We start from the raw sequence: 20,634 nt of genomic DNA, 5'->3' as shown, positions 1-20,634 counted from the left end.
TTTATTAGTCAGTTGTAGACCCATGAGTAATTATCGCAGCAACTCTGTCATCCTGCTGGCTCTCTGCCTCTCCCTCCCCGCTTGCCTCTCTCTCCCCTCCCCTCCCCTTCCTCCTCTCTCTCTCCCTCTCTCTCTCTCTCTCTCTCTCTCTCTCTCTCTCTCTCTCTCTCTCTCTCTCTCTCCAATCTAGACCCAGCTACTTTAGGAGTGCATTAGTTGGGGGAGGAATGTTTTCTGATACATCATGCCCAACAGAAGCAGAACTTCAGTCTTAATGAGAATGTGTGTCCTTCTCTTAGCCACCTATTCCCTCTCCTCCCCAGTCATGCCGTGTGGCTCCTGTGGCATTGCCCCACCTCAGAGGAAAGGTCAGAACTCAGGATTTGCTGTCAGTCAAACTGAGGCTCAAATCTGCAAACACAGGCCATTCTGGAGAGAGATTAGCTTTACTCCGGAAGTAATGAGCTAGAGCCAGCAGGCCCATGCCCTCTGCTTTCTCTTCCCAGGAAACTTAAATTCCTCTTGTTCTCTGGGGAGGTGAGAGAGTGATGAGACCAGAAGAAGGACCTTGCTTTCTCATGAGCCCATGGCCGACACTGCTGGCTTTCCATAATGAGGGTCCCCTCTGACAGGGTCCTCTGAGGAGCCCTGCGATCCTTGCCACCTGAGAAGAATATGTGGTCCTCTCCCACAGGTGTGTCTTCCCTTCTGCCTAGAACACTGGAAGGGCAGAAGGTGCCAGAGCTGAGGAGAGGCGGGTGCTAGCTGGGTCGTCCCGGGCACCCTTGGGCGCACAAGAGTGCCTCCCTTCAGGCTCAGCTGCGTACCCAGCTAGAGTATGTCGCTCTGGATGATGCTTCTGCAGCGGAGCTACCCTGTCCTGCTGCTGCTCCAGGGCTTCCTAAGGCCTCCTTCACATCAGGCTGCACCTCCCTCTGTCACTGGTGAACTTGGGACTCCCCATTCCATGGCCTCTCTCTCCAGCCAAGTTCCAGTTACGAGCTGGAGCCCCACTTTCCTTTCCTCCTTTTCCACTTAGCATCCTTCTTGGGGACCTTTGGTCCCAGTGTTGGACACTCAGTTCCCTCAGGTTCTCCCTGGGTAGAAGCAGAAGGGACCTGAGATCCCGCAGGCTGGGCGAGTGGAATTGAGTCCTCTCCTCAGCCTTCAGCGTGAGCAATGTGTGTCTCCGTATCAAGACAGCATCTTCCACAGGATTCCTGATTTTCAGTCCTCTTTCGGAAGCCCTCACCTCTGTTATTCTAGCATGTCCCAGCTCCAGAGGCACAAGTGACAGCGTTGGCACTTGTGACGGGACAGGAGTTGTAAAGGGATCCAAAAGCTAAAGATGGTGCTACTCAGGACAGTAGGGCTGCTGTAGTGACGAGCATCTGCGCCCATTCTCTGGCAGAGCAGCAGTTATGACTAGGGGGACCAAGAGGTCAACATAGCAGTTCTGTCCTCAAGGGCGCCATGCAGGATAAAGACGGCTGAAGGGCAGAGGAGTGGTCACCACGGCACTGTGGAATTCAGAGGCGGGAACTCTGACAGACCTGAAGTGGGGGGCAAGCGTCTGCGGAGGTAGCCGCTGCAGCTGGACCTTGAAGGCAAGATGTACAACTGGGAAAGTGGCCTCATAGAAGAGGCTGTCCCCACACAAGGTAAGGAACAAGCAGGACCACAGAGGCGGAAATGCAGCTGGCTGTTGGGAAATTGATGGATCCTTCTAGGTGCTACAGAACATATTTATAGGGTGTAGAATCAGGCAGGGTTCTGCCAGAGAAGCAGGACCAGTGTGGAGATATAGAGAAGAGATTTACTACACAGATCAGCCCATGTGGTCGTGGGGACTGGCCAGGAAAATCTGAACTCCCTTGGGCAGACTGTCAGCAAGGTCAGGCTGGAGACTCTCAGGCAGGAAGTGAGGTTGTGTCTGCAGGTAGAATTCCTTCTTCGGAAAAGCCTCAGTTCTGCTCTTGATGTCTTTCAGCTGATTATCTAGAATAAACTCCATAAAGTCAACTGATTATGAACATTAATCATCTACAAACTACCCAGAAACAACAAGATTAGTGTGTGGTTGAACAACTGGAGACCGTAGATGAGCCAAGTGGACCATCAGAGGTACCTGTCAGAAATGGCAGTGGAAAGAGAAAAGGAGGTCAACAGGGTTTTCTAGAACACAAGACTCATGCCCCTCGAGGTGTGCGAAAGGACAGCACGCCTTAACAGAACGAGCAGAGACTGGTAATACCGGTACATCTTCATGTATTTATGTGTTTGTTATACTTTTGTTTTGATTTTTATATTTATTTTCTGTATAAGACAAATGATCCTGGTTTTCTATTTATTCATTCATTCATTCATTCATTCATACCAGGCTTTGAACCCAGGGGTGCTTAACCTCTGAGACTCCGCACCCCTTTTTATTTTTCCTTTTGATACAAGGCCTCACTAAGCTGCTGAGGCTGGCTTTGAACTTGTGCTCCTCCTTCCTCAGTCTCCTGAGCTCCTGGGATTAAAGGTATGTGCCACTGTGCCCAGCTCTTTTTTTTATCATATTCAAATGTTTCCTTTTAAAATATGTTTAAGCTTTAAATATGTACTGATGGAAATAAAAATCATCCATAAATAACAAGAAGGAGGCCCTTGGGTATGCAGAAGTCACCAGGCAAGCACAGGAGGGAGCAAAGCTGAGGAAGCTCATTCACAGCCAGGGAAGGACCTGAGAGGACTTTCAAATGCAGGTAATTGTAAAGAGGGGTCCATTGACTGTTTTTCTCCTCTGTTGTTATTGTTGAGGATTTCTGTAATAAACACCTAAAATCCTAAGCTGGTAGAGTAAATGGGATAAGCCAAGATGGGGGAAGATGACAGGTGAGGAGGTCTATCCCGTCTGTCTGTGACCATTCTGTGGAGACAGAGCCCTGTATCCTTCCCTGTTCCCAAATTTTCCAGCTGGGTGTTCCTCTGGGAGAACCTGAGGATCCAGAGAAGGAAAGCATTTGTCTTGTGCCTCCTCTGGGGATGTCTTCTCACTTCTGAGGTAGTTCAGGAAAGGTCAGCATGTGGACATGGGTCCCAGCCTGCCCTGCTTCCAGCTGTCACAGGCTTTGGTCTGAGAACTCTTGGCCTAAGAGAAGACTGGATTTTGTTTATATATATATATATATATATATATATATATATATATATATATATATATATTAGTTGTAAGTGGACACAATACCTTTATTTTATTTTATTTTTTTATGTGGTGCTGAGGATTGAACCCAGGGCCTCACGTGTGCTAGGCGAGCTCGCTACCACTGAGCCACAACCCCAGTACAAAACTGGATTTTTTTGGAAACTTTTTTCTGTCCTCTCTCTTCAACTCTGTCCATCACTGAAACTAGCAGGTAAGGGTAAGAGGGCAAGAAAATGTGAAAGTCTCCATGTCTCCTCCCATAGCTGCCTGGCTCCCCCACAGCCCAAGGTGAACCTCAACACCAACAGGTTAAATCTTGGGTTGAGGGGAATGAATCAGACGCAGGTGGGAGGTCACAGGGGCAGCCGCTACTCCAGTTAGAAGATGAGGCAGGAGTCACCAGCTCAGGGCTTGCGGTAAGCCAGCTTGCCTGTTGGTCCAGAGAGACTTTAAGGAAAAGAAAGTGACTCCACCTCTCTGATCTGATACGGAGAGTAGAAGGACGGTCCATGCAAGGTCCTCTGTAATGTGGTAAATGATTTGTGTGTGAGGCTGGGCCTTCCCTTTAAGAGCCCAGTCTAGCCAACCTTTAGTGTCACAAGGAACCCTGAGGATCAAGAGAACCAGAGGAAGTTTCCACAGAAGATTTGAATTCTGTGCACCTGGGCCTGGGAGAGCCAGTTTTATCACCTTCTGTGGCCCCAAGAGCAGATTGACAGAATGAGGTCGACAGACTCCTTCTGACAGTTAAATTTCACTCCCCAGAAGAAAGAGGAGGAAAATAAGAAACAAGCGGCAATGCTTCCCAGTTTTAGAAAGTAAAAATATCTAGCCCAGCCCAGCTGGGCCCAGTGGCCCAGGCCTATAATCCCAGTGACTGGGGAGGCTGAGACAGAAGGATTGCAAGTTTGAGGGTCAACCTGAGCAACTTGGCAAGGCCCTGTCTCAAAATAAAAAAGGTTCGGGATGTAGCTCAGTGGTAGAGCACCCCTGGCTTCAATCCCCAGTACCAGGAAGAAAAAAAAAAAAAGTGCAGAATCTGAGGTGGTTCGGGTGCTAGGAACTCAGGCCTTGCACCAGAGCCCTGCTTCATCTGGACTCACCCGCAGAGGCCTAACGTGCCAGGGCCTGGAGCGCCCAGTGAGGCTGGAGTTTGCGTGCACCAAAAGGGGAGGTGAAGCTTCGGGGCAAGGGAGGACAGTGTAGAGAATGAGGCGGGGCACTCCTGTTGGGGAAATGTAAAGTGGTGTGCGCTATGGAAAATAGTTTGGAGGTGCCTCAAAAGTTAAAATAGAATTACCATATGATCCAGCAATCCCACTTCTGGGCATATACCCAAAAGAATCGAAAACAAGATCTCAAAGAGATATCTGCACTCCATGTTCATCACAGCATTATTCACAATAGCTGAGAGGTAGAAATGAGCTAAGTGTCTGCTGACAGATGCAGGGATAAAGAAAATGTGGAATCTGTACATGTGGGAATAATATTTAGCCTTAAAGAAGGAAATTCGGTCATATGGTACAACATGGATGAAACTTGAAGACATTTTTCTAAGTGAGAGCCAATCACAAAAAGATAAATACTACATGATTCCACATAGGAGGTATCTAAAGTCATTAAACTCTTAGAAACAAAGTAGAAGGGTGGTTTCCAGGGGCTGAAGTGGGGTGGAGAAGAGGAGTTGTTCAATGGGTGTAGAGTTTCAGTTTCGTAAGATGAAGAAGTTCTAGAGATCGGTTGTATAACAATGTGCACACAGTTAAGGCTACTGGACTGAACACTTAAAAATGGCTAAATGGTAATTTTTTTTTTTTTTTTTTTTTTTTTTTTTTTGTAGTACAGAGGATTGAACCCAGGATCATTCAACTACTCAACCACTGAGCTACATCCCCAACCCTTTTTATTTTTTATTTTCAGAGACAGGGTTTCACTAAGTTGCTTAGGACCTTGTTAAGTTGCTGAGGCTGGCTTTGAACTCATGATTCTTCTGCCTCAGCCTCCCAAGCTGGGATTACAGGCATGTACCATCACACCCAGCTGACCACAATTTTTGAAAAAGGAAGTGAACCCAATTATGCATGTTCCAGAGGTTGGCTCAGTAATGAATTGTGGGGTGGAAGCCTGTCTATTGTGTAAGTATACCCAATATGTGTGGCTTGGCAGGCTCGCCCTCCAAACCTTACCAGACCACCTGGTTTTCCCTGAGACACATAATCTGGAAGACCCAAAACATCATCTTCACACCCATTGGCCATTTTCCACAATACCCCAAACTGATTTTGTTCTATTATTTTTGTGAAAAAATAATTTTGTTCTATTATTTTTATACACTTCACCTCTTCAATAATAACAGTACTAATAACTAGCATTTATTGAAAATCTACTCCAAAGGAATTACATCAGATATGATAGTAAGGTAAAATTTAATTACAGTCAAAACAACCCTGGCGCAGGGCCTGGTGGCTCATTCCTATAGTTCCAGGGAGGCTGAGGCAGGAGAATCACAAGTTTAAGACCAGCCTGGGCAATTTAGGGAGACCCTGTCTCATAAAGTTAAAAAAGAGCTGGGGGCATAGCTCAGTGGTAGAGCATCCCTGGGTGCAATCCTTAGTACTCAGTACTGCAAAGTGAAAAGCCAAAACCAAACCCCAACCCTACAAATTCCTCTAAATTGCCAACAAAGTACAATATACATGATCTAGTGTAAACAACTGTCTCATTCAGTAATTCTCGGGTAAATTAAAGTTTTAAAATGATTGAAGTAGCCCAGAGGAAGGGCCAGAAGTTTATATGGAGATTTCTGGGCATTCACACCAGTCTATCTTTAAGATAATTATGAACTATTTCCTAATGGAGAATGAGGGCACGGGAAATTCCCACTCATCTTCAGACTTTCCTTGATTCTTTTTAATATTGTCTCCATCAAAAGTCTGACAACGGAGAGATTGTCATCAGCCAATATCCCCTCAGCCCTGGCCTTCACAGTCTGAAGGACACTGACGATCACATGAAGGACAGTTCTCTGCAGTGCAAACCGGAAGGGTCATTTGCAGGCACCTCAGTGTAGAAACGAGGCCTTCTTTAGGAGAAGCCTTAGACATTTTGGAAGCAGAGGAAAAGATAAACAGAACTAAATATCTTTGGGGGAAGAAAGTTAAAATGAAATCTTTGATTTTATTTTGATTTTATCTGGGAAACCTAATAAATATAGACAGTAGAGGGATGGCAATGAGAATTTCAGCCTTTTCAGTGTGGTTTTACTTGTATTTGAAATATATATGTAACTTAAAGCATTAGAAGTCACTAGAGCTACATGTATCTATGTGAAAAGCCTAAAGACAATCCTAATGGTAAGTAAAGAAAGATACACAAACAATATGCACAGAATCGGTGAGGCTTATGTAAAACTTAAAAACTGCAAAAGAATACAGTTTCCAAGATTGTCTGGATATTTGTAGTAAAACTATGTATAGAATGATAGGCCCCAAGTTCAGGAGGGAGGCTGCCACTGAGAGCGGAGAGCACTGCGGGGCCTGGCTCAGTGCAGAGGCTGACTTGGCGAGCAGAGGTGAGGCCCTGGTTCCATCCCCAGCGTTGCACGGGAGCAAGAAGGAAGAGTTCAAAGGGCATGCAGGGAACTCCAGTTGAACCAACAATGTTTTATTTCTTAATTGGCGTGTATGTGGGTATTATATTTTCCTTGTACTTTTTAAAAAAATTTTTTTAGTTGTTGATGGATTTTTATTTTATTTATTTATATGTGGGTGCTGAGGATCGAACCCAGTGCCTCACACAGGCTAGGCAAGTGCTCTACCACTGAGGCACAACCCCAACCCCTCCTGTACTTTTTTCTATGCCTAAAAATGTTTCTTCAAAAAAAAAAAAAAAAAAAAGAATAGGGAGTCTCTATGTCCTCAATAATGTTAATGGACGTGCTGGTTACTGTGAGATTAAACCAAAGGGTGTGTGTGTTCGGAGGGCTAGGCCTGAAGGTCGGCGAGGCACCAAGACCTCTCTACTCCAGGCCTGGCTGGGCCCCTCACATACACATTCTCATCTAACCTCACGGAAACCCCTGGGGCGGAGTCTACTGTCCACTTCCGATGAGTGAGGAAGTGGGGACACGGGTTAAGTAGCTTGCTGAAGAGCATAGTCACTACCTCCGGGGTGCCAATCTCTGTATCTGCTTTTCCATAATCTCCAAAAGGTGATGTTTTGGGAAACCTCTGATAACACTGAATCATGCAGCTGGAAGAACAAGGCAAATCACAAAATAAAACAGCCTGTCCATGTGGGACAAGTCCTAACTGGGGGACTCATCAGTCTGAAGCCTGAGTCTCATTAGCCTAATGTACTAAGCCCTTTCCTTCCCTTCCCATCCCACTTTCTTTTTAATTGACATTTAGTTGTCTGCAGTCAGATTTCTTCTAATCCCTGCTTCGGGCCCCTGATCTTGAGGGACTGAGGAGCATTACTACCAACCTCTCATCAAGTCATCACCCCCCGGGCGCAGTGGGCTCCATGTACGCCTTGCTTTATTTCCCTTTCTGTGTGTATACTGCTTTAACGGGGCAGTCACGATGCCTCACTCCTGTTGACGTCGGTTGGGGGGTAGGTAATCAAACTCTCCACTCTAACTCGGGTGAGATGAGGTCAGCAAGATGTGTGGCAGCGAGACGGGCACCCCACGGAGGAAAATGATTCTTGGCAGCGGCTCACCTTGTTTTGGGCCTTGTTTGCGTTGCTGTGCAGTTGTAATGGAAAACGAATAAAAATAAAAATCCTGGGGCCCTTTTTGGCCAGCACTTGGGAAGTTAATCCCATTGGCCTGGCAGAATTCCAGATCAGGTCCCTGCATTCTGCTGGCAGAAGCTGCCTTGTGCAGTTAGCTGAGGATGTGACTCTGCCTTGCTTCTTTCCCAGCTCCATGTACTGTCAGGGAACAGCTGGCCCTGCCCCACCCTGGACAGTCCTGCATTTAAGCAGGACTCAGAAGGATCCTCTCTCCCCTGGCCACCCCAGGAGAAGGAAGAGATCTGGGCTCAGGAAATAGTTTTAAACTGTTATCTGCTACAATTGAAAGCTATGTGTGCGTCTGAGTGCTTTCTCACAGTCCCAGAACCAGACTCCTTGGTTGGAAAGGTTTTTTAGGAATCATCTAATGTCTTCCCTATATATTCTCTCCTTTTGTTTTGTGACATTTTATTAGGCAAATTTCAAGTGTTTCTATATCTGAAGTGCTTTGAAATTCACCCCCCTCCACACCAATGTGCTTTTGTGCTTCTTTGTTTTCTTGTGGTGCTGGGGATTGATCCCAAGGATGCTCACCACTCAACTTCATCCCCAGACCTTTTTATATTTTTCATTTTGAGATAGGGTTTTGCAAAGTCACCCAGGCTGGCCTTAAACTTGCAATCCTATTGCCTCAACCTCCCGAGTCCCCCGGTTAACAGGTGTGCACCGCCACACCAGGGCCCAATATGCTTTTATTGCTTTTTTAAATTGTTTTACATATTTCTCCCCTAATGCTTAGTGCTTATTCCCATATGAAATTCATTGCATTTCATGATGTGAGGAACGAATCCAAGCTAATTCTTCTTCATACAAATAAACTTCTATTCCTGACAATGTGTATTGAATAGTAATTTCTAATTGAGTATCTTCGGCAAATAACAACCTGAGAATCAGTTTTTCGTATCTGGAAAAAATAGAAATGATATCGATACCTACCAGACAGGCTTGTCCCAAGTATGGAATGAGACAGCATGAGCCCTGAGCACACTGCCTGCGTGGAAAATACCTGTCTAATAGCTTATGTCTTCCTTTTTGTCTGAATTAGCTTTTTCCCCTGTGAAACTTTTACATATCATTAAAATCAGGCTTTGTTGGAATGTTCCAAAGATTGTCTATCTCAGGTTTTATATCGGGAAGCTATTAAGTAAAAAGGTTTGGGGACAAGTAAGGGGAGACAAGGCAGTTTTCTGGAAAAGACCCCTCAAACCAACACCTTTGTGAATACTGGGCTGTGACTGCAGCACCCGCCCCCCTCCCCTGGTCAGAGGATCCATCCTCTCATGCGCTGTTCTTCCATGGCCTCATATTGCCCCTCCCCCAATTGCCATGTCAGACTTTTGGGGGAAATCTGACTTTTGAGGCCAAAACTCTATGTGTGGGTTGTTTAATTTGGGGGGTAAGGGGGGGGGTAGGAGTTGACCATAAATTTGATGCATTCCAGGAAGAAAGAGGGAGGACTCTGCTCTCCTCCGATGAGTCACGGAAGAGAAACGTTTAATGTTTGCAAACAACTCCAGCCAAGGCTCTGCTTTCTGGTGCTCCACCCATCCCCCATCAGTGCAAGTTGGACCCACCTGAGAAGATTTATATGTTTAAGCTGGAAGGCCAAACAAGAGGCTGTGGGTCATCACCATTTGAGACAGGAAACAGCTCAGAGAAGGGGAACAGGTGTCTTGTATCTCTGGAGTCTAGCATGGGAGATACAGGACAGGACCTTACAATAGGTGGATCTGTGTCCCAAACAGGACCTGCTCTGGGTGGTGCGAGAAGATCAGGTCAAAGAACAGGACTATCCCAAGGGCCTGCACCTGCAGAGGATTTCCAGTCAACCCATATCTGCAGAGAGCTGTGGATCAAGAGAAGCCACGCTGGGAGAAGAAGCCAAGGAGGTTACAGAAAAGAAGGCAAGGGCTGGGGGTAAGGACAAGTCTTGCAACTCAGGAATGCTGGGGTCTGCTGCTCTTGGGGAACGATGAAGGACAAGTGAGCTTAGAGGGCTGAAGCAGGCAGGGAGGGTGTGCTGGGAGCCAAGGCAGACTGCTGGAGCCAGATGGGGCTCATGATGCATCCTCCCAGATGGAACGAATCAGGCATGTCAGACACACTTCTCAGGATACACAGTGTTCCCCTCCTTCCCCCTCCCCGAAATGAGGAGAGAATCACAAGGTGACTTGGGAGGGCAGCCAGTCTCCTGGGATCTTTTCGGAACTATCAGGTAGCTACAGCAGGATCACAATAGGCAATGTAAACATGCCTCCACCGCCTCCCCCCACCTTTTCTATTGTGGGACATCAAGGGAGTGAGTTGGTCAGCCCTGGGAACAAAGGTCCTATTCTAGGAATTTGTCCACAGCAACCCTACCCGCTGCCGGCTCCATCTTTGGGTTCCTGCCAGACTGAAACTCTACCTGCTCACTGCTGCTACCACTACGGGGGAGCAACGCCTGGCACCCAGCAGGGCAGGGAAAGATCGGAAAGGCTCATTTAAAATTGAAATGGCATTTAATCACTCACTTTTCTACCAAGCTCAGGAGGCCATGTCATCTCTGTATTTTAAGCATTTCACTGTTTAAGGTCTAAGCACCTTGGGGAGGCGGGTGAGGAAGCAGAGCAGTGAAGAAAAACTTTTGAAACGTTTCCATAAAAATCAAAGAACAAACCGACTGGAGGGGAAAATAGCTGCTATATTTAAACTACATTATCCCATCGGGGAGCTATGGTCTTGAAAACCATTCCACAGTCCTTTGTTTGGCACTGCTATATAGGTTTCTTTCTTCCTTCTTTTATTTATTTTTTATTTTTTGTTTTTCTTTTTAAGATGGTAACTTTTTTTTTTTTTTTTTTTTTTTAAAGCAGTAATGGCAAAGGAAGCAAAGGGCTTCCTTCGTTACTTTGGTAGATAGATATTCATTGCCTGCCTGCATGTCTGGCACCGTGCTAGGTGCTGGGGACACAAAGTAAATGAAGGAAGACTAGGGGCCCTTGGTGCAAATAATTATCATGCACTCATTCAGTCACGTTTTATTGTCTCCTAAGCGCGCACGATTCCTGTTCTCCTGGGGCTTATAATCTGGGGGAAGAAAAAGGAGTATGAAAAAAGAAAAGCATATTTATCATATGTATGTTTGCCCATTTGCTATTCCTTCTGCCCCCAATGCTGTGCTCTTGTCCCTCAATATTCAAATGGCTCTATATTACTTACAGCTCACTTCTTAGAGGGAAAGTGCCACCCGCTGTTCCCCTCTTGTGCCTCACACAGGGGAGTCCATGGTCCAGCAAGGTGGAGACAGCAGGTTGGCCACTGGGTATATGAGTGGACATGGAAATGTGTATGCCATCAACATTTGTGGGGAGGGGAGCCTCAAAGCAATGGTTGTAAGGAAAGAGTGTAGACAGGGAAGAATCCTAAGTCCTGGGACACCCCGCATGTAAAGATGCGAGGCACAAGAGAAGGTTGAAAGGGAGCAGCCAGAGAAGTAGAAGGAAGACCTGGGTTCCTATCCTGGAGTTCAGTACTATGTAAAGTGCCCTGTGAGACCCAGAAGCCTCTAGTTTCTGGGGTGTTGAGGCTGGAAATGCTGGAAAGGCCACAATTGGGGAAGGCTTCATCTTGAAGGGTGATCCAAGCTGAAGAAACAGCCTAAGCAGGGGTACAGAGGAACGGATAATGATTCAACTGCCAGGAGCTTAGGAATGGAGGGGAGGTTGTGGTGAATACATGGCGGATGCAACTGCCAATTGCAATGGAAGAATCCAGGACATCTCTAAACAGGCTTCCACAGTGCTGTGCTAGTTACGTCTGCTTCTTCCAAAGCAGTTAGAGCTTTAAATTTTCTCAGTGAAGTGTACATTTAGTATTTTTTAAAATTTCTTAAAGCATTATTTTTTTAACCTTTATTTATTTTTATGTGGTGCTGAGGATCAAACCCAGTGCCTCACACAGGCTAGCAAGCGCTCCACCACTGAGCCACAACCCCAGCCCCTATTTATTTATTTTTATAGCCCTAACATTTGCAGGCCCAACATTTTCAGCAACAGGATTTTCCTGTGGGGCCTGAACCAGCAGTATCCATATCACCTGGCAACTTAGAGATGCAAATTCTCGTGCCCACCCAATACCTACCAAATGAGAATTCAGAGGTAGGGCCCACCATTCTGTTCCACATGTCCTCCAGATGATGCTGAGGCCTAACCACTATTTTAGGGAACCACTTCCCCTCTTTGGGTCACGTAAGTCAGATGGAGCTGACCACAGTCCCTGCTTCCAAGGGCGGCTACAGGACCCAGAGGAAATCTGAGGTCTTTTTCTACATTGGAATCACTAAGCCAGTAAACTGTACACTGGAGATGCCTGGGACCATACATGCCCCCAAGGGGAGTGGTAGACTTAAGAGGTGAGATTCTGGGGCTGGGGAGATAGCTGTCGGTAGAGTGCTTGCCTTGTAAGCACAAGGTCCTGGGTTCGATCCCCAGCACCCAAAAAAAAAAAAAAAAAAAAAAAAAAAGAGGTGAGATTCTCACTGATGCTGAGAAACACATGATCGAGCTGTTGTGAGTTTGAAGTCTACTCCCAGTGAGTCCTTTTTTATATAAGCAGCAGTTGAGAGTTAGAGTTTTGAACAGTCAATCATAAAAAGAATGCTTATTAACGTAGGGACCCAAATGGGGGGCAGGTGGAAAGGAGGTCGGAAATTCTGGAAAAGACTTCCTGTTGAGTTTGGGAAATTCTTAGATGTTAAGTTTGTGGGCACATAGAAACAGTGATGGTCACAGGTGCTAGTATGTGATGAGTAAAACAAGCCACGCCAAACTGAACACATTTCCGCATTCAGATCACCATTATACCAGGATGGGGACCTGCAGACTATGGTAGACAAGGTATCTGGAACGTTGTCCTCTTATTAAGTTCTTACAGATAAGGTGGAGAAAGGTGGACTAGGAAATAGTGCAGTAGATTGTCCTCAGCAAAGTCACTTTAAGTGACTTTGTATGACAAAGAATTTCAATAGCTCAGGCTATTCAGTTCATCATTCTGCTCAACAAGCATGGTCCTAGAGAAGGTAAGAGGTGACAGATGGGACTGTTCAGGTCTGTTCCTACTGGCCCCCTTGGCGTAAGCATCTTACTGTGCCAGTTTGGGTTAGATTGTATAAATGGGTATTTCTCATATAACATTACCTTGAGTCCAGCTGACTAGCTCAGGTGATCAACCAAAGAAGAGCGGTGTGTTCCAGCACTGGGTAACAAAACATCATGGACATAAGGAAGCAGAGAGCCTTTTAAGATTTTTCCTCTCCTGACTTTGGAATTTGTGGTCAAGATAACTTTATAATAATTGAACACTTAAGTCCAGTTGATCAGTTATTTTCTTTTCTTTTCTTTTTTTTTTTTTTTTTTTTTTTTTTGGTGCCAGGGCCTTGTGCTTGCAAGGCAAGCAAGCTACCAACTGAGCTACCTCCCCAGCCCCCAGTTATTTTCAATTTGGAATGAAAGTCTAGAAAGTTGTATTGGGTAGAGACATAAGAATTGTGCTTATCAAATTTGTGTGTAATGCAAATCTGGGATGTATAAACTAAAACACAGCTTGAAGTTGAAGACTCCAGAAGGCCAGTACAGGCCAAAATGAGCATGAGAACATTCAATTATAGTCTAAGTTCAGTGCCTGGGTTTAAAAAAACCAACCTGCAAGTACAAGATAAGCAGATTTGACATGAGTGCAGATTGTACGTAAAGGGTTCGGTTTAGGTTGATTGTTAACACAAATCAACACTGTGCACGGGAAAGGACCCAGAACCAAGGTGGGCAGTGGAAATCTCACTGCGAGACCATGCCCAAACTTCTGTGTTCAGTCTTGGGCGTCATTTCCAGAACTGGAGACAAAGACCCCAGGGACTGAACACTTGCCCTATAGGAAAACAGCTCAGGAGCCAAGCTGTTCTTTTTAGTTAGGAAAAGAGGCTTTTAAGTGAAATAGATACCTTGAAATACTCAAAGAAATCTCACACAGAAGGGGGATTAAACTTGTTCAGAGTAGTTTCAGAGGGCTAACAAGAACCACTGTAAAGAAGTTAGCTAGGGGGAGGTGGATTCAGCCCCGAATTAGACTGCTTTAATGATTAGAGCTGTCCAAATATGGAATAGACTGCCTTTTGCAATCTCCATCTCTTTGCAAGAGGGCTGTAGAGGGTTGGGAAGTTGTCTAGAGCCTCTTTTGCAAGTCACTCTTTCTACTGGCTTTTTCTGTCTGACTAGCTTTTAAAACCAGCCTGCCTTTTACCAGCTAATGTTCTCCTTTATTAATACCTTTGAAATACTTTGATCAAATCATTAATCTTTCTGATTCAGTTTCTCTTTTCCCTGTCCCCAACTGATTGAATATGGATGCAATCTTTGCTGAAGAATAGTCTTAAACCCACTCTTACTCTTTTAAAACCTTGTTAATACGAAGCAAGTATAACACAATGCATTAAATAAATTGGGAACAAGCTTATTTCTACATAAGAGAAACTAGATATTTCTACATTTGGGAGGCTGGGTTTATGACCAATTTTGGTAAACAACCTATATGCAACAGGTTTCATAGATGCCAACAGGTTGAGGAACCAAGGGTATAATTGGTATGATAATGTACATGGGACTAATTCTGGGCTAAAAATCCCACTGTTTCAGGAGCATCCCATCCTCCAGTAAATAAAAAGCTTGCAAAGAATGGTGTAGGAGAGTGATGATGTATCAGCATGGATGAATACCTTTCCCATCCCTGAGAAACTGTAATGCAGTCTCACCTGGTTTCATGTTCTTTAAACCTGACTAACCTTCATGGCCATTCTTATGAGGCAAGTAGTTCAGAGGCCCTCCAGTTTTTTTTCACAAATGGAAATCAATGGATTTGAGTTCCAACGACTGGTGAGGGGCCCTTTGCAAGTCACTGATGGGCTGGAGATAGCAGGAGTCTCATTCATTCCAACAGCAGGTGATCAATAAATGATGAGCAGATACTGGGTACGGCTGTGTACTGAGGATGGAGGCAGACAAGTCCTGTTCTCACAGAGCTGTGTCCTGATGCTCCACGAGACATTAGGAGGCAAACAGTAAACAGAAAATACAGTATCGGACATAAGCACTGTTGGGAAAAAAAAAAAAAAAAAAAAACTGAATAATGTGATATGGGGAGAGTAGGGATTTTAGATGGAGGGCAAAGGCATCTCTGGGGAGGGGACCTGAAAACTGAGATTGGAATGATAAACTGGAAGGAGGTGTGGAAGACCGAAGGGAAGAGCATTTGCACAAAGGCGAAAGTTAGGAACCCCTTCAGAAGCTCCTCATGGTGCCAGAGGCACTTACAATCCCAAGCAGAGATAGGGGCCACAGAATAGAGACCTGAGGCTTAAAATAGTCTCCAGACTGAGAAAGGTAACAGTCCTTCTGCAGGCAAATACTTCTGTTGATGTATTCTGTTGAGGTCTAGAAGAACTGGTAAGCAGTGGTGCAGAGGTACTCTCAGAAGACAATGAACCGGCAGCCCTCCATTACCACACCCCCACCATGCAGTCACCTGCCCCTCCTGAAGAGGCTGTGACCTAACCAGTTTCCACCTTGCTTCTCCTAGGCAGTGCATTGCCATACACTAGAATTTTGTTTGTTTCATGTAGGGTTTTGTTGGTCCTTTTCCAAGTATCAATCAAAACTGCATGCCAGCCTCCACTCCTCGGAAATAATTAAATGAAATGACGTGCCTGCTTTTTTCAGCTGGGTAATGCACTGTGATTTGCATCTGCTGAAGGAATCTATCTGAGGCCCTGAGGCTGAGCCATGTAGGACACTAGGGTGGTTTTTGCTCATGTGGATGGTGCCCTATTGTTAAACACACAAGTGCACTAAATGCTTCATTCCGCCACCTAGCAAAAAAAAAAAAAAAAAATGTTGGTGAATTCAATGCAAAGGTCCTTTCCCTGTTAACTGCGATTCCCTATGTTAAGTATGATTTCCTTACATCGGCAAAATTCCTTTTATCTTGCTGTGACTTAGGCTTTGTACAGACCTTACCAATGGAGCAAATTACCAGTGTCTTACAAACAGGTCTTGGATTAAAGGCTCTTTTTTCTCCCAATGGGGGAAGTGGGAACCTCTTTTACTGAAAAGAGCCTTCATCTTAACGCCAGAGCCAAGCACCTTCCAGCTCAAGTCTAGCTGCTGTTTAGCAGCTACCATAGCATAACCCGTGAGTTCGATGCAGACAAGTCTCAAAGGCTGTGTGGGTTATGAAAAATGAAATAAAACCTCCTCCCCCAGAGTGGGGTTCCCTCAGTCGGGGCACAGAACCCGTAGGGGAAGGAAGGGCTGGTGTTGGCGTGCGATGGAGCCCTCGGCTGGGGTGTGGGATGCGGTGTTCCCGAGGCGACAGATGAGAGATTTGGGCTGTGTGGGAAGGGAACTGCGGAATTCCCCCCCTTGGATCGTGAGGGGGACTCTGAAGGAGACAGATTAGGATGCGGAGAGCGCGGCCCAGGCTGCCGAGGGCGAGGAGACGAGCCAAGGACACCAGCCCCGGCGCGCTTCGGGGACGCCCGGCGTGGACTGCGCTCCCTCGCCTTCCTAGCCACCCTCGGGGCAGCCAGTTCTCTCGGGCCCAGGGAACCCACCGGGGACCCTTACCCCCCGCCTGCAGATGGACGGAATCCGGGGACCACCCTACCAGAGGAGGGTGCAGGCTGCCCTCCGCCAACCCCGGGCCGCAGTGGGCAATGGGCGGGCGCGGCGCGCGCGGCCTCGATCCGGGTTCCTGGGGGCGGCGCGCGGGAGGGGGCGGGGCTTGCGCGGCGGCGTGGGCGCGCGGCGCGCGGGAGGGGGGAAGCCGCGGGAAGGGGGCGGGGCTGCACCGCCCGCGCCGCGCTGGGCGTTCTCGGCCAATGAGCGGCGTCCACATGCCGCGGCGGCGGCGAGAGGGGAGGCAGCGGCCGATAAATGCTATTAGAGCAGCCGCCGCGGAGCCGTCCCCGACGCCACCTCCTTCTTCTCCGCCGCAGTTTCCTCCGCCGCTGTCGGGGTGCGGGGCTGAGGGGCCCGGACGAGCGCGCCGCGCACCTCCCCGCCGGCTCGCCTCCCGCGCTCCGTTCCGCCCCGAGGGTTGGCTGGGCGCCCCCTCCTCCGGCCCGGGCGGTGCCGCGAGTCACTTCGGCAAAGCGGGGAGGGGGCTCGGGGCCGCGGCCTGCGCTCCCTGCGTGCGGCTGAGGGCCAAGGAGGCCCTCCCTCTGACGTGGAGAGGGGGCGTCGGGAGCCCCCCACTCGCCCGGCGGGGCCCGGGGCGGGCGCCGGCGAGGGCCGCCCGCGAGAGGGGCGGTTGTCTGGGGGAGGGGGCTCGGGGTGATTCAGCGCCCGGCGAGGCGGAAGCGGCCTGAGGAGGAGGAGGAGGAGGGGAGAGCCAGTCCGCGCCTGGGCGCTCGGGGTGGCACGAGCCGGCTGCCCGAGTGCGAGGCGGAGGCGAGGAGGCCGCGGGGACGGGAGGCGAGGCCGGCCGGGCCCCCGCAGCCATGGAGAACGCGCACACAAAGACGGTGGAGGAGGTGCTGGGCCATTTCGGCGTCAACGAGAGCACGGGTTTGAGCCTGGAGCAGGTCAAGAAGCTCAAGGAGAGATGGGGCTCCAACGGTAGGTGCCCGGCGCGGCGGCGGCCGGGGCCCCGCGCGGAGCGGCGCGGGCCCGAGAGCCGGGAAGATGGCTGACCGGGCTCCACCTCGTGGGTCTCGGCTCCGCGCCCGCCGACGGCTGCGGGCAGCCCGGGCTGGCCCCGCGGGAGAGCGGCTGCGGGCGGGGGCCGGGCCTCGCGTCGACCTCCAGGGTCTCGAGCCCTTGACCTTCCCCGCACGCAGCCTGCTGGGCGGCTTCTGCTCTCCAGCAGCCAGCTCCGGTGGAGCGGGGAACGGACCAGCCTCTTGCAGCCGGACTGAGCCCTGCGAGACCTTTTCTTGTCCCCTGCCGCTTTCTGAGGCGTCAGTGTAGCTGAGAAACCCTCTGACCGTTCTTGTGTTACCCGAAGTTACACATCTGGCAGAAGTGATGACCTAGCTGAAATGGCTCCTTATTTCAGGAGCCATGAATGATTTTACGGGCCAGACCTAAGGCCATTGATGACAAGTGCCGCATGTTTTCTTGGGGTATCATTTTAGGCTGCCTTAACTGGGGAGAGTGATTGTTCGTAAGCTAGGTCTGTTTTTTCAGAGACTTTGATGCTTAAAATTCCAACAATTCTTTTTAGAAAGAGCGCTAATTTTTTTTTTTTCTTCTCCCAACACGTTGCTTGGTGAATCTCTGCATTCTACAGAGTTGCCGGCTGAAGAAGGTGAGTGATCTTAACGTGTCATTTGTGTGTGTGTGTGTGTGCTCACTGATGTTAAGATGACAGTTACGACAAATATGTTTGTTTCTAACAGGAAAAACCTTGCTGGAACTTGTGATTGAGCAGTTTGAAGACTTACTAGTTAGAATATTATTACTGGCAGCATGTATATCTTTTGTGAGTATAAAAAAATTATTTTCTCTGTTTCCTGAAAATTGAAAATATTCCGTTAGGTAAACCAGAAAATAAATGATATCCATTAGGTAAAAACATTTGGAGACTTAAGCTGTCTCCATATTTAAAAACAAAATAACCTAGATATTATTACTTCTAAACAAAACTCTTGAAGCTAATCATGTTTGGGAAAATTGATGCCTGACATTTACAGTGTGGGGAGAAATTATTCCCAAATGCAAGGGGTTTTACAAAGTCTTAAGGCTTATCAGCTTTAAGTGACAAAAAGTTTTTCCATTGACAGGCCTTTTTTGTTCTCATTTCTTTGATTTATTTATCATGTTGTAAGATTGTACTAAGATGATGTTGGACTCTTTCTGGACTGTAAATAGAACTTAACAAAAGGAATATTCCAGTTGCTTTCCCTTCCTGGTAGTGGCAAGGTGACAGTTGTTCTTGACAGTGACAAGAATGATGACGGCAATGATGGCACCACTGTTGACCAAATTTGGTCACTGACCTTCAGGGTGGTGTATTTATCTAAATTGGACCCCCGTCTTGAGTGATTCCTAGGTTGAGAGAGCAAGGTTCAGTGCAGTTCTACATCTCTTAAAAGAAAAAACTCAGCTCAGTGTTTTTTTTTCCTCCTCTGTGTGGCTTGCCCGAGTCCCATATGGTTGCTAAGAAACTGGTGAAATGCAAAGAACTACAGCAGAAAAAAGGTGATGGAGATGGCAAGGATATTTCTAGGTTATTAAAATTTTTTTCAGTTCAGTGTCTTCTATTGCCTTTTTTCTTCTGCCGTAGACTTGGTAGTTTTCCTAAAAATGGTCATGAATAAGACACAGATGTTCCTAATCTTAATAGCATGAGATGCCTTTTGTTCTTAAAATTATTCTTTAAAAAAAAAAAAATGATGGGAAGTGAAAATTACCTGGTGCAATATTCTCAGGCTTTGCAAAACATACAGCTTCAAGGTTTCATTTTTGTATATTAATACTTGCACAAGTCCTAGGGCTCTACCTCAGCCTTCATAACAACCATACCATAGAGTAATATTTTGAGAACTGAATAAAGCAGTGGCATTTATTTAGTTCAGGTGAGGAAAAGATTAATTTTGTACCCTTTTTTTTTTTTTTTGGGGGGGTGCTGGGGATCGAACCCAGGGCTTTGTGCTTACAAGGCTGTACCCTTTTTTTTAAGTAGATAGTGGCAGTAAGAAATGACCTTTGGAGTAATTGTGTATATAAATTCTGCCATGAGACTTTATCATGTTAGCCAAGTGGTGTGTAGCCATTAATAATTCAGTCCCAGAGAACCTTTCCTGTGGTTTTCATTGAATAAAATTGAGTCCTAGCAAACCATTCAGTATACTGAATTATTTACTCTATACCTTTTACATATCTTACTATGATTAATTAAAAAAAATTTCCCTAGTAAATGACTGCTGTTTTACCAATTAAGATAAATGAATAGAACTGTTTGATTACCTATAGTTTTTGTTATATTACCATGGGGCAAAATAAGTGATATATTTGAGAGTAAAAATTTTATTTATACTGACCGCATAATTTTGAAAGAACCTCAGCTTTGGCAGTTAAATCTGATGTCCAGTAAGATCATTGGGAATCCCTTTAATACTAACTGGCTTGTACAAGCCAGAGGCAAAATACACTTTTACTGAATTGTTCTATGTATTTTAACTTCTAGCAGTGTTGGAAATAATGCCACTGATGTAACAATAAATAGTTGTCTGCTTGGGTCTTATAGGGTCTCTTCAGTGGCCAGTTTGAATGACTTTACGTTAGCATGTAGAATTGATATTTGTTTTTATTTTTTTTATTTTTACAGACTGCATTTTGATTCATTGTACACAAATGGGGTACATCTTTTCCTTTCAGTATTTAAGACTTTATAGTTTGAGCATTTTCAAATGAGTTTTTTAAAATATTAAAATTTTGTTGTTGTAGGACCTTGCCTTTTTGGGGGTGGGGAGGACGGTGGTGCTGGGGATTGAACCCAGGGCCTTTTGCTTGTGAGGCAAGCACTCTTCCAACTGAGCTTTAGCCCCAGCCCAGGACATTGCCTTTTTAGAGCCATATTTTGGAGTTGAAATTTGAGTTCCTTTCTGGTATAATTAC

At 46.6% G+C, this 20,634-nt stretch overlaps 1 protein-coding gene across 2 annotated transcripts in view; it reads left to right on the top strand.

Moving 5' to 3' along the window:
* Nucleotides 1-17,357: 17,357 nt before the first annotated feature.
* Nucleotides 17,358-20,634, top strand: part of Atp2a2 (ATPase sarcoplasmic/endoplasmic reticulum Ca2+ transporting 2) — a 53,669-nt gene continuing 50,392 nt past the window's right edge. For both annotated transcript variants that reach the window (XR_007109706.1, XM_047559843.1), the window contains exons 1-3: nucleotides 17,358-17,631; nucleotides 18,305-18,322; nucleotides 18,414-18,496. Coding sequence is in view for 1 of the 2 variants with exons in the window: in XM_047559843.1 (XP_047415799.1) it covers nucleotides 17,514-17,631; nucleotides 18,305-18,322; nucleotides 18,414-18,496 (219 nt within the window). In the remaining variant the exon portion in view is untranslated. The remainder of the gene's footprint in view (nucleotides 17,632-18,304; nucleotides 18,323-18,413; nucleotides 18,497-20,634) is intronic.

The sequence above is a fragment of the Sciurus carolinensis genome, chromosome 8 (assembly GCF_902686445.1).
Source record: "Sciurus carolinensis chromosome 8, mSciCar1.2, whole genome shotgun sequence".
NCBI classification, from domain to species: domain Eukaryota; kingdom Metazoa; phylum Chordata; class Mammalia; order Rodentia; family Sciuridae; genus Sciurus; species Sciurus carolinensis.
Note: the sequence above shows the minus strand (reverse complement) of the source record. Positions and strands in the feature narration are given on the sequence as shown.